The sequence below is a fragment of the Spodoptera frugiperda genome, chromosome 15, assembly GCF_023101765.2.
Source record: "Spodoptera frugiperda isolate SF20-4 chromosome 15, AGI-APGP_CSIRO_Sfru_2.0, whole genome shotgun sequence".
Taxonomy (NCBI): Eukaryota; Metazoa; Arthropoda; class Insecta; order Lepidoptera; family Noctuidae; genus Spodoptera; species Spodoptera frugiperda.
Genome location: NC_064226.1, coordinates 3043060 through 3056721, shown reverse-complemented (window position 1 = coordinate 3056721; position 13662 = coordinate 3043060). Strand labels below are relative to the sequence as shown.

Genomic DNA, 13662 nt, shown 5'->3' with positions numbered 1-13662 from the left:
TTTTATTAATGTTGGTGTACCTTTGTCATTGTCTTTCTTACCCTTTCCATTTCAATGCCAAGCTGCTCTTTTGGTTCTTCTAAATCATCATGAACTTCAATCAAAAAGTATGCTGCGTCATTGTAATCTTCGTCGTCTGTACCATTTAAGTAACTGAAAATAGGTTCTCAAACTAAATACTTATAAAATAATTTAGAAAATTAAAATAGATCACCTATTTTCCTCGAATTGAACTCTTAGCCTAGAATAGCATGAACATACTGAGCTCATGAATCGTGATGAGTAATCAAGGCATTATTTATTCTTTTGATACGACTACTTTTATTTCTGAACAAACAAAGTTTTTATTTATGAGAAACAGACCATGAACCAACTATTATGACAATGAGAAAATTTATTTCATTTTCGTAGAAACAAAATGTTTGCCCTACAAAGCCTAAGGAATTTTGTCTGGTGGCTTAACAATAAAACCTGATACACACTCGAGATTCACCAACAAAGTAAGTTTAATGTTTGTTTGAAACTGTAGCACACTGTTATCGCTGTTAATGTTATTTAACATGAGCAATAGCGCTATTTACATGATTACTGCTGCGCATTTATTTCACGTAATTAATTTATAAGTTAATATTTAAAATGATTTATTTCATTTTATTACAATCTGCAACATAATTTCTGTAGAAAGAGTATAAAATATGATGTTATGGGGGTTTTTTATTGAGACCAACTGTACAAAATGTATCTTACCTAAGGTTAGACTTTAAGTTTGGCAGCTGAACCTTATGACTTATATGGAAATCCAAATCGTCTTTGTCATCAGAAGGATCACTAGCTGGAGCCTCTGTAGGTTTCGATAGGAGGCAATGATCAACGCAACGGTCTAACACAAAGTCCACTGTTTCATCCTCGCCGGGACATTCCCTGCTAGGACACGGACTCCACCAAATCTAAGAGAAAACAATAACATGGCAAATAATATAGTAGATACCACGACAACAAAATCATTACCATTGCTGGATCTCTTTAATTACGGTACTTAATTTCTAAATTTAATGTATATTCTGGATTCCAAACAAAACGGATGAACCATTAGATCAAGGGTAAAGTCCAACGTGCATAAATTTAGCTTAATTCTCTTAACTAATTCAAACATACAGGATCACAAGACACTACTAGTTAATTCGCCCTGGGGCCGGATGAGAACGATTTGCTCAAATTCTTAGGTGTATACTCTGTTAGTACGTAACAAGGTCTTAAGGGGTCGATTTCGAAACAAGTATAAGTACCTCCACGCTATTTGTGATCGGGTGGCGCATGACGTAAGCTGATGGCATCATCCCTGGCGTCTCTTGATGAGGAATCAGCAGTAACGAGTGGTGGAAAGCAGCATTCAAAATCAATGCAGTGATCACGACTGGCTTGTACTCCCCAAAACGGTCCACCAAAAACCCTAAAATCATTCCAATTTTCTAAATACACTGTTAAGAGAGTCACTATCTAGTTAAACATTTAAACTTACCGGTTATAGGTGGACTAAGAAATGTTGTGAACGGCAACGCTAAATACACAAATGAAATTTCGGGCACAGTCAGTCCTATACTCTGCATGTGTATCGTCAGATACGGCAAGAGAGATGCTGTGGCTCCGTACATAACAAACAGAGTCACTTTCAACATGATCAAGTTGGGGTTGATCCGCAACTTCACCATCAGCCTCCCCACGCATCCCAACTCCTCATCACTATCCCCGTCCATGGTTGAATCGTCTTCACTGTTTTTATTCACTTCAACAGATTTCGCCATATCGGAATCACTCACATTCACATTTTCATAACGAAAGGATGTTTGTTGGTGGGCTATATCTTATCGACTGGCGCTCGTTTCGGTAGCAAAGGCTGTCAGTGCGACGATTATTTACATAAGGGTTCTTCACGGAGTTTTAGATTAGTCGTAATGAACATATGTGTGGTCGGAGCCAGCGGGAGAGCCAGGGAGGGTCCCGTGCTCCCGAGCGACTGCGCCTCGGTTAGATCTCGGCGGACGTCGCTCGGCACACCAATTTACAAATAATAGCAAATTACCTTCGTTTAAGAAGTGTCACGGCGATTGGTGGGGATGTTGGCTAAATCGGCTGGCGATCCGAAGACCTTGTGGGTAATGGCTGGGGTCGGGGCGCTCGGTCCTTTAGTTCCCGACACGAAGGCGCGCATCGCGAATTAGCGCGAACTCTGGAGCTACTCACCATTTGTAAGTAAGTCACTTTGATTTTATTTTTCTTTTTCTTTGTATCTGTACAAAAGTTACATTTGTAATAAGTGTTGTATTAACATGTTGTGATTTATAAAATAATAGCCTATTCCTTAGTTTGAAGCAACGTCGTGTGTCCTTTGTAAGGTCATGAAGGTCATTTTTAAAATATAATTCTGATGAGACAGATGAAACTAAGTACTACTTATATTTTGAAGCTGAGCGAATTTGAATACTTGCCATTTAATAAAATACTTTGCCCTTTTAACCTTTACCACCTAATGTCATAAAGAAATCCTTAGTGAGTACCTATTATCAATGTTACTAAGATTCCCACCAATGTAACTCCTATTACCTACGTACCTATAAAACAATTGCAGGCAAGTACTGGAGGTTAAAGGGACCAATTAATATACTAGGACATAATAAATCATAGTAAACAGACAATACTTGACATCGACTGTATTATTAACTTAATTGCTAGGTTAAAATGTAAGACTCAAAACTAACAACCGAACTCCTTTGTTGAAGTAGGTAAAAATAGATCTTTTATCATGAAAAGCCAGTACCTAATCATACCTCATAATACAGAGCAGGAACAATTTTACCTAAAAAAAAAACAAAAAAAGTTAAATAAAACAGTTTAAAAAGAAAAAAAAAGACAAAATTCGCCTAGGTACCGTTTACTTTAAAATTTAAAATTAGAATGAAAATTTCCTAATGTATCGTAGTAGGTAGATACTTTTGTAGGTTTAAAATAAGAACAATCCCTCGTGAGTCTTTCTTATTCCTATAACTACAATTAAAAATAAGCCTTTTGGTATTATTCTGTGCTTTTGGTACTTTTCACAAGCTGAGAGCCGAACCAAAATGTTATTGGCATGCTTAAGCGTTTCTTTTATACACATAGGAGTATAAACTACAATATACTTTGTTTATAGAAACAAAATTTAATAGCAAGTTGATGTGTAGGCTTTATATAGACATAGTAAATTAACAAACTTATGACAATATAAGCTTGATTATAGTATCACCGCTTCACCTCAAATCTTTAAATTAATCTCTATTGCATAATTATTAATTATACTATACCTAAACCATTTCTGTCTAACTTTTCTTATATATACCTATCTGTCCTAGGTATTATGAAATTATGGCCTACATAGCTCTCTTCCAAAGTGAATTCAAAGGAATCTAATATGTTCAATTGTTCATATCAATAAAGTAAATAATTCATGTTGTAAACCAAATAATATATATAGGGAGCTCTACTTGAATAAAATCAATCTCCAACTTGGATATTGTTACGGTATTTTTCGAAAATTTATTACCCTATTTAAATAGATATTTACTCAGCAGACACATAAATTACGGTTTTACTCATCCCTCATTAGGTATTTCCATTCTTTCTATACAATTTTGATTAAACTGCCATCTACCGGACTGTAGCATAAGTTTCTCAATTTTATTGAACGCCATCTAGCATGGAGTAGCTAAGTATTAAAAAGTGAAACTCTACGCAGAACACTGTGATGTTATTTATTTTATATTATCTCCGTCAAATATATGTAAGTATACTTATTTCATATAGAATTGTACAAAACTAACACCATTCTTTCAGTACAGTATCAAGGTTTAAAGATAAGAAATAGAATAACAACATTCAACGTTATAATTGAATTAATCTTCATGAAGAGTTGCTTTGAAAGATTATATAGAACATTAGAATGCTTGTCAAATATCTAAAAATATACCAAAATCAATCGTGAGTTGTATCGCTACTCGCTACTTGTTAATATACTATGTAAGTGCGTGTATGTACATAGCTAGTAAACGTCACAGTCTTAGTTTTATTTTTAGAATAATAAAACTATAATTTTAATAAAAAGCTTTAATTCTTAATTTATATTTATAAATTGGCACACACTTGAAATTTCTAATTAGATTTTTATAAATATATCCGAATGAACTCTTCTATCGCCATCTATCGGCAACGAAAGGTAAACATGTCAAAACTCTAGAATGTCTATAGTCTACTGCAAATTGTCAACCATAATGCATTGCGCATAAATGGCCGCCATGTTGCTGCCGTCTGAAAGATGTTCGCAACTGTGTGTGTTTACTAATGAATTTTAAGAACTTAAATAGTTAAATTACTGTGTTTGTGAAATTGTGAGTGTACAATGGTTTTATATTTCATGTATTATTGTGATTGAAAGGTCTATCAAATGTCTCTGAAGCCAATAAACAGTGAAATTTTCTTTAGATAGTCATTCGGTTCGGACGGCATAATGGCTGACAATCTGATTCAAAAGTCACATAAAACTAGTGAGAAAAACAAGTATAACAACGTTGTTCACCGTACGACGAGTGAATCTCTTCGACTGAACGAGTCGGAGAAGGGGGTGACTCACCCGACAAGTCTGCAAGCCGCCCATAACCCAAGGAAAATATCTTCATTTCAGATCACCAGTGTGACGGTCGGCTCGCGAGTTAGCACTGATGCTGGCGAAGACTCTGCCGACGATCTTGATGAATCTCACACCGACGACATATCGAGGGTGACTGACATTGAGAATGAAACGCCTAGTTATTCCGAGGACACGTTCTCGAAAGATGATGTGTTTTACAACGCGTCAAGTGCATCATTAGGTTGCGCCCCCGTCATCCCGACCAGCTCGCAATACGGGCTTGCGATCGTCGGTCAGGACAACGCTACCAACCAGATAGGAGGAGCAGTGCCAAATAGTAATAATACCGAAGTGTCTGACATGCATGTCAGCGTTACTAACGCCGGAGCAGGCAGCATCATTAATCTCATAGGAAATGCGAAACCCCAAGAAGGTATGAAAGAAATACAAGAACATGTTAGGAATGAACGGTTTAAAGTTGTGAAAATAGAAAGCACTGAGCCCTTTCGTAGAGGTCGATGGATGTGTATGGATTACTTGGATCATACTACTCAGCAGATTGCACCGATCACAATAAATAATAACCTTGATGTGTCTGAGACTAATACGCTGCAGGCTCCTGACAGTGGTGTAGTGATTAACGATAGTCAACATGATGAAATGTCAAATGATCTGACTAACAAAGGGCCTAAAGATATGCAAGGTAACGCTCCTACTGTACAGCAACTAGAACAAACTCTTCAGAAACAATTTCCAATGGCATCTCCGGGTCAATCTTTGACTCAACCTCTTAATGCTGTACAGCAGCAAATGCAACCAGTTACTCAGTCAGTATCAGTGCAGTCTCCACCCTTAGAGATGCCACAGCAAATGCCAAATCAAAATCTGCAGGCGAACCAGCAGCAGGTGGGACAGCAGCATCCCCAGAGTATGACGCACATCACTATGCAAAATGCTCCACAAAACCATCCTCAACAGACTCAACAACAGCAAGTGCAACAAATTCCTCAGAGCTTCCCTCAGCACCAGCTTCAGCAAGTGATTGCCCAATCTCAGGGTATGGCAATGCAACAAATTCCAATGCACCAACAGATGCCGCAGCAAATGCAACAAATACCAAACCAACAAATGCAGCAAATAAGTCAACATATGCCGCAGGCTCAAATACCAAACATGCCTCAAATGCAGCAACAAATGCCCCAGATGCAGGCTATGCCGAATCAAGGACAGATTACTCAAGTGGCCCCGCAGCAGCCACAAATGCAACAAATGCAGATGCAGCAAATACAGGGCCAACCTAATCCACAAATGCATATGCAGCAGACACAAATTGCCAACATGGGACAAACTCATCACATGCAGGGACAGCAGCCAATGGGAGCCCAGCAGGCTCAACTCCAGCATTTGCCAAGTCAAGCTCAGATACAAGCTCTTCAAAATCAACAAATACCTAATCACATTCAACAGATGCAGATGCCCACTCAACTCACTGGAGCTAATCAACAGATGCCACAGATGCAAACTCAAATGCATCAGCTGCCATCACAGCCCCAGCAGTCAGTTGTACCTGGCATGCATCCTCAAATGCAACAACAGGGAATGTCTGGAGTTCAGCAGCAGTACAATCAAGCTGTGAGTCAACAGTCCAATGCTCAGTCCATGATCACAGCAACCATGCCATCTTCACAGCAGCAAATGGTTCAACCTCAACATACAGTTCCTCAATACCACACACAACAGTCACAGATGTCCCAGCAAGGGCAAACTTTGCCTCAAGAGGTGCTCACTTCTATAGTTACATCACAGCAAGGTGCAACATTACCTTCAAACCTTCAGCCGATGCCTTCTCAACCACAAGGCTCGACATTACCTGCGAATCTTCAAAGTCTTACTGCTCAGCAACAGCCTAATACTGTACATACCATTGCTCCTCAGCAAGGGAATGTGCCACAAGGAAATATGATGATGACCACAGCTCCACAGAATATGCAGATGACTCTAGACGGGAATCAGCCTAGTATGATACCCGCCTCAGATCCTATATTCATGCAGCCAACGAATGTCGGTCAACAGATGCCTGTCGGCCAGCATATGGGGCAGCAAAATCTGTTACCTCAGCAAGTAGGAGGCCAGGCGCAGATGGGCGGCGTGCAATACGTGTCCAGCCAACCAGTGGCGCAAGTCTCAATGGCACACCAGAACATTCCGATGATGCAGCCCAACATGCCGGTCGGTATGGGCGGTGGAGTCCACCCGAATGTGGTGCAGTCTCAGACCAGTATGGGTCTGAGCTACGGGAACGTGGTGCCGGTGATGTCGCAGAGTAGTGTAGCGCCAGTCGAGGCGACCGTCTCGGGGACTAATTCGCCGGTGGTGTCGATGCCAGTGAGTTCTACCGCGTATGTAGCGAACACGGCGCAGCCGGGTCATGACAGTCAGGGCTTCGGTAGCCCCGTGAGTGCGGTGTCTCATGCCATCAGTGGCGCGGTGATGAGCAGTGTGAATGTGAATGCATGTGATAGTGGTGCTCCGGATGTGTCTGCGGACACGCTGCAGGCTGGAGATACTGGCGATGGCAAGGAGGAGCAGCAGCCCGCTCCACCACCAGAGGATGAAAGGTCAGTTCTCTATTACACATTTACTTTAACTATATCTCCTCACACTTTCTCACATAATTTTAAGTAGGTAGTTAATTGTAATCCAAGTATTATTATCTCTTACCCAAATCTATTCAGTTTGTGTCATACATAGTAGATGATAATCAATTACTACTTTAAATTATAGGTAGTGTATTCTAACTTCTAATTGTACTTATGCCAAATCTATGATAGGTAGTTACAACATGTTGATGTAGAAAGTTGAAACTGATTTTCTTTTAAATTTAACAAAACCTTTAATTTTACACTTGTTATACATTAAATAACTGTTTACTTGAAAAGTATAATTATTTATAAATTACTCAAGTAATCATAAATATTTAAGTATGGAATTTTATATTATTTAACAAATGTTTGTTATTCAAACACTGAATTAAGCTTTTCCTGTATTTATAAAGGAAGCGCAGCAGTTCTTGAATTTTTAATTTTCAGTAAATGTTCATAGTTAGTACCCTTGGTTTAATAATATGATTAAATTAAGACATTTTGTTTGTATAACTAATAATAATATAATAGATTCTTTGTTTTTATATACAATGTAAGTACAAATAACTTAGCAATCCACAAAATCATCTTGAACTGAAACTAAGTTTAAATCCCGAGTTTAGACTTGGTAAAAGTAGACATGACTATAATTTATACCCTTTTATTCTACACTTTCTGATATTATGAAAGAAAATGTGACAGATAAAGTAGAAATTAACTTATAAAAATATCTGAAATTCTAATAAGTTTCTGGTAACTATCAATGAAAACCTATATATAGAAAATAGGTACACATTGGATTATTTAGTTAGGTTTACACATATAGATACCATGTATCTACTTAAGTGATTCATATTTTATTGTTAATTAGGTATTGTTGAAAACTATATTTTGTTTCAATGAAACTACCTACATCAGGACAAATAATAATTACTTAATTACCTATTCAGATTTATGAAATAATGTTCCTAATCAAAATAACATGAGTCAAACATTATAAAATTTATCTCACATTCAGTGAGTGAAATGGCCAAGGCAAGTTAGTTCAATTGTGAATCTTGGGAGCCGTAAGAATCTTAACTTAGCATTTGCGTATAGCGACAGAACTTGCATACAGCAAGTGGCGAATCCGTATCTATTTGCGAAAATAACTCATCCGTAGACAATGGTGGTTGTTTTCGTTGCTTTTGGTTGGTGCTCGCACCGTCGCCGAGCGGAATCCAACGTCCCTTTGATGCTGTTTATTTGCGCTTCGTCCTGCGACCAGCGACATAAATAGGTGGTTGACACGTACAGTGCATGGTGCGCGCCGGTATGCCGCCGGTGACTCACGCGCAACGCACCCGATCTACTGCCTGGCTAAAAAAGCGACGGTCGTGCGTTCTTTTTCGTCTGGCCTGTTCAACGATACGTACTCCTTTTTTTACACTAGATTTCTCGCGATCCTTTCGAGAATCCTTGCTTAGTTTTTTTTTTATTATTACTAGTCAATTAATATGCATTTGTGCAGTTAGACCGGTACCTGTGATTGTGGTCACGTACAATTACATCTGTACTCGAAACCGCATTCCTTGAATAACCCTGAGTAAAACCGCGAATTTATTCACAACACTAAAGACTTCCTCATGTATTCATGACACGAAGCCGCAAAGAAGTTGGTGCAGGCGCCAGCGCACCTACGTCACTGGCGTCGTTGGTAATCGAGTAGAGGACCGAAGGCCGTGAAACCCGAACCTTCCATTCGCTTCTGATCGACTCACATGCACTACCATTTGTGCTTAAAATAGTTCAACTAAGTACTCACTTAATATGACTAAGATACTTAAACAGAAGTCTGGTATGAATTAAAATTTGTTTAGATTCCCTAGAGCACGGTTGTTGTTTTGTTAGTGGGCATAGTAGGTACTTAAAAATAGCACTTATGTCAGCTCCCGTTATTTTATTGCTTGTAAAGATTCCTCGAGTTTTTTCAATGGCCCATTGTCTAAACGTTCTGTTTTTGAACTCTTGTCCATTCATGGAATCATTGGCTTATGACAGCTCCATGGATTGAATCAATTACTTTTAACATAGGACGAAAAATTTAATAAGATCATTAATAAAGTACCTATAACAATAAAAACTCTTTAAGATGAGTATTGCCGATCAGCTTCTTAGCCCAGTTAGTTTTTTGAGCCCTTAGACTGCATTTTGCTATAAAAAGCTAGTGCACACAGAAGTCTGCAATTGATTAATGCAGTACGTAATAGCACGTAGTAAATCCATTGTTAAATCAGGTCGTAGTATTTATTATCTCACTGTACAAGCGGTCTAATCGCGAGAACTATTGACCCGATTTTAATGGATTTCATTATTCATAATTGGATATTTATCCGATGCAAACTCCGAGGTAAGCTTAAGGAGTTTCATTCAATGAATATGTCATTTTCCTGGCCATTGATCATAGGACAATAATGTAGGGAACTAATTTGTAACTTATCGTCACTTCGTGTACTCATTGAAATAACTAGTGTTTCAAAATTGCTAACATTTAGTTAGTAGAATGTTGCATGAACACTAATGAACACGTATTAAACAGAGACCAGAACAAAGATCAATTAATTAAATGTTACGTGCAAGCAAAGTAGATTTCTAACCCACTTAATAATGTAACACACTTATCTCGGGTACATTACTTACTTACTGGTGCGACTGTTTCTGATAGCGATTACTTTAAGTGAAATTGGAACATCTGTCTTATTTAGAACTTGTGTAGCCCCCAGACTTCTTTACCTCTAAATAGGTAGATTTGCAAGTGACAATTCGAGAGAAATATCCGCGCGTACATTTTCTAACTCGCTGTGCAATCTATTGGCGTGCTTATATTGGTGAAAGTGGATGCACAAAATGCCTTCTTGGCTGAGATCTCCGCGCTGTATTGTCAAATATAGCGGACATTTATAAAGAAATGTGGGCGAATTTTACAAGTTGGTAATTTAGGTATGATCAAAACGGGCAGATCTTATTGAAATTACACACTTTATATCATAATGATAAATATTTTAATGTTTGTAACTGAATAATGAACATGGGTAACATAATTAAAACGGTTTCCATATTACTGTTTACTTATACTTGTTGATGTTTCATCGAAGTTGAAGGAGAAATGGCGTCATCATTTCACTAAATCACTCGCTGAATCAATTTCACGAATTGAAACGTCATACACGCGTCGTATGCGTTAACCATGTTAACGATAACAAAACAAGGAGTCACCCGATCAGCATAATTTTTCCATTGGTGTTGTAAGTTTGATAGAGATTGACGCTTCATCTGTGCTACGTCACGGCGGTCGTGTGAAGTGTTACCATTGAATATGCCCTGATAACATGTTCCATATCGCGTAGTTTGTTGTCAAACAAACAGCTGTAGGTCGACGGTGCGTGACGCTGGCGCGCCTCGCAAGGACGTCCAGGGCTTGAAAAAACTCGCGCCGATCAACGCGTGCACACTGTCTGACTCTTTTTCATCTCGATAGTGCCACAAAAAATAAAAGATTTTTTTGCACAGCAATGAGGAACTCGTGGCCCCGATAAAGTGTCTATTACTGCGCAGTATCATGTCGTTATAACTAGTAGTTTAACATAGTAAATAAAGTTTAGTTTTTTTAGGATCCTTGCACACTGAGTTATTGTGTGTTAAAGATTTTCGACAGTCAAAGTTTCACACATTTTATTTCATCCACGTTTTCGAACTTATATACCAAATATAAATTGAAAGCATTGGTATAGATAGTTACTTTATATGGATATATCTTAGAAAATAAAAGAATAGGTATGCAACTTATGGTCCTCAATACCTAATCAGACTTCAATAAAAGTTTGTTGACTGATAATAAACTGTGATAATAACGACTCGACGTACCGTCCCCGTGATATGAAAACTATTAACAATTCCAAATATCGATAAGATAGTGATTTATTGCAATTAAGCTAGTAGTTACCTACTATTCAACTGCTATAAATTTTACAAGCCACTTTCACTTTTGCGAACGATTCGGTTAGATTCTAACAGCGCATTGTTCAAAAATTTTAAGATACTTACTTACTTGGCTTTTATAATGAATAAAGTGATCCTCTTTATCATAATGGATGGCTCAGTTTGAATGGTTTCGTGCGAATAATTAAAGCAGTCAAGAGGCCGTTGGTCTTGCGGATCTCACGTGCATTCCGCGAATGTTTCCACGCCAGTTAATTAGCGTTGTGACCTCAGACTGAACAAAATAATTAAACAAACGATTACCAGACGATATCGTTTAATAAATCAAACATTCAAGTGTTACGGCGCTAAAAAGTATGCAAACTGAAAAAGTAAAGTACTAGCTACGAGCATTGCTTCAATAACACAAAAACGTATTTATTTTCGTCCATTAATGACGTAGTTGTTACATAATTGAACATCTGTCAACTGTGACAGACAAGCGTGAAAAAAGTGATCAAACTTATCAAGGTGGTGCTAAAATTCCAATAAGTAATATCTTTGAAATAATATCTTTGATTTCTTAACATGATAAGTTAATTGATTATCGGCCATCCATTGTTTCTTTCGACCGAACATGATGCCTTCAAAATAAGTAGTCACCTAAATTGACATGGTAGATTTTGCTGCGATAAATTCATGAAAAGAAGCACATTAAAAGTCGGCTGATGGAATGATATGTGCAAAATAAGTTGTTTCAGGTTCAATAATCTGATAAAATGTGTCAGCTATTATAAAATATAACCGAGCCATTGGAAATTGCGAGGCGATGCGTGTTGACCTCTGCACCAGAACAATATTTCTAATTATAAACTATTATCGTTCTTTGTTTTCGAAATGTTTATGGAATAAACTTGAGTATGTGGTGTTTTGTATTTAATTGACATCGGGAGCTTAAAATTCTCTAAGAGATCAGATACAATAACCATAAACTAGCTTTGCCCAATTCGACCTACTGAACTCTAAACGTCACATAACTATGAATTCACTGTCATAGCCAGTTTGCTTACTGCTTAGTGTACCACTAGCCTCACTAGCAGGCAGTTGTTCAATTCATTGTTTTGTATTAATAATTTTATTATTAATATTGTTTTCAATGCAAAACAGTAAGTACATTTCATAAAGGTTATTTAATTAAATATTAAAAAATGTTAAAGAGAACTATTTTAAAATGAAACTTTTTATAGATTACTGATTAAATAGTCAGAGATCCTGTTGAGAATTTGTATAATAAATAAGTAACAAGTGCGATATAGTTATATTACTTACTGAGGCTTTATTGCGGAGTGGGAAGCGTCGGAGTTTAGATAAGGTTTGCACGCCGCGTGCGGTTCCAGTTCGCTATCGATACAGAATTGTATATTGCATTTGATAAAAGCTTCTCGGTTTGTTGACCCACATGGATAGATGTTTCTCCAACGCCGCGAGTTACAATTTCCCTGGAATAAAAATTCTAATTCCTCGGCTTATTTGACTGTTCCTGGATTTACTTTTCAAAATCAAATATTTTTTGATGTTTTAAATTAAATGACACATGGCAGAAACGCGTCCGCTTGCAATTGTAATTCAGGCGTCGCCAGAACGAATCGGTGGCTGCCGGCGCTTGCCGGAAACGTCCTCAGAATGGCACATTGCCAGTCTTAATGAATGTAAGTATCATCCTTACAGAATTTATTGCGTTACAATTGGTATAAACTATTTATTTGCGATTAAAATCGGTTTGGCCGAGCTTAAATTATCGCGCGAAGTATTTAACCCGACTCGATGCCCTCTAGCTCGGCGTTTAGGTCTAATAGACGTGGGAATATATCTACTTAGCCATAGCATTTTGTAGAGACATTTGCAATTCAAACGCAACGCTTTATTGGTTGTACGTACCGGAGCGCCCAATGAAAATTCAAGCAATAAACTGTGTGCAAGGCGGCTAAATTACGTGGTAGTCGTTTGATACGAGGCCGTTATGAATTTATGGTGTATGCGAAGGTGTTCGGGTAGCGTTCGTTCCGCGACAGTACCTGTGTGACCCAGTGGCGCGAGGCTGCATTTTGCTTTCCCGCCAAGTTCATTGGCACCGTCCACTCCCCCGCCCGCGCGCCGGTCAAGCCTAAAAACTGACACGATATTACTCTGTGTAAATAGAAAGTAGTTAGTTTCGCTATTGATGTAGGTATATTTTGGCGAATGATTCGCAATAAGTCGGACGCGTCATGTAACAAATCTATCAATAATTGAAATCTTCAGACCTCATGTCGTCTGCAGCCGATGTTGGATCAACATTGCATAATGAGATCAAATACAAGCCTGTAATATTACCGATTACTTAATAGGCATTACTTCCTAGATTTT

The 13662-nt window shown here is 38.0% G+C and overlaps 1 protein-coding gene across 5 annotated transcripts in view; it reads right to left on the bottom strand.

The window, feature by feature from the left end:
* Positions 1-13662, bottom strand: part of LOC118271867 (uncharacterized) — a 22479-nt gene that overhangs the window by 7283 nt on the left and 1534 nt on the right. Inside the window, exons 1-4 of one of the 5 annotated variants that reach the window (XM_035588121.2) lie at positions 1520-2053; positions 1287-1450; positions 748-947; positions 42-153 (exon numbers count right to left, since the gene is read on the bottom strand). In XM_035588121.2, the coding sequence (XP_035444014.1) occupies positions 42-153; positions 748-947; positions 1287-1450; positions 1520-1802 (759 nt within the window). In that variant the 5' untranslated portion in view covers positions 1803-2053. Of the gene's footprint in view, positions 1-41; positions 154-747; positions 948-1286; positions 1451-1519; positions 2054-13662 lie in introns of those variants that run through there. The other 4 variants (XM_050699188.1, XM_050699187.1, XM_050699186.1 and 1 more) reach the window with 4 other exon arrangements.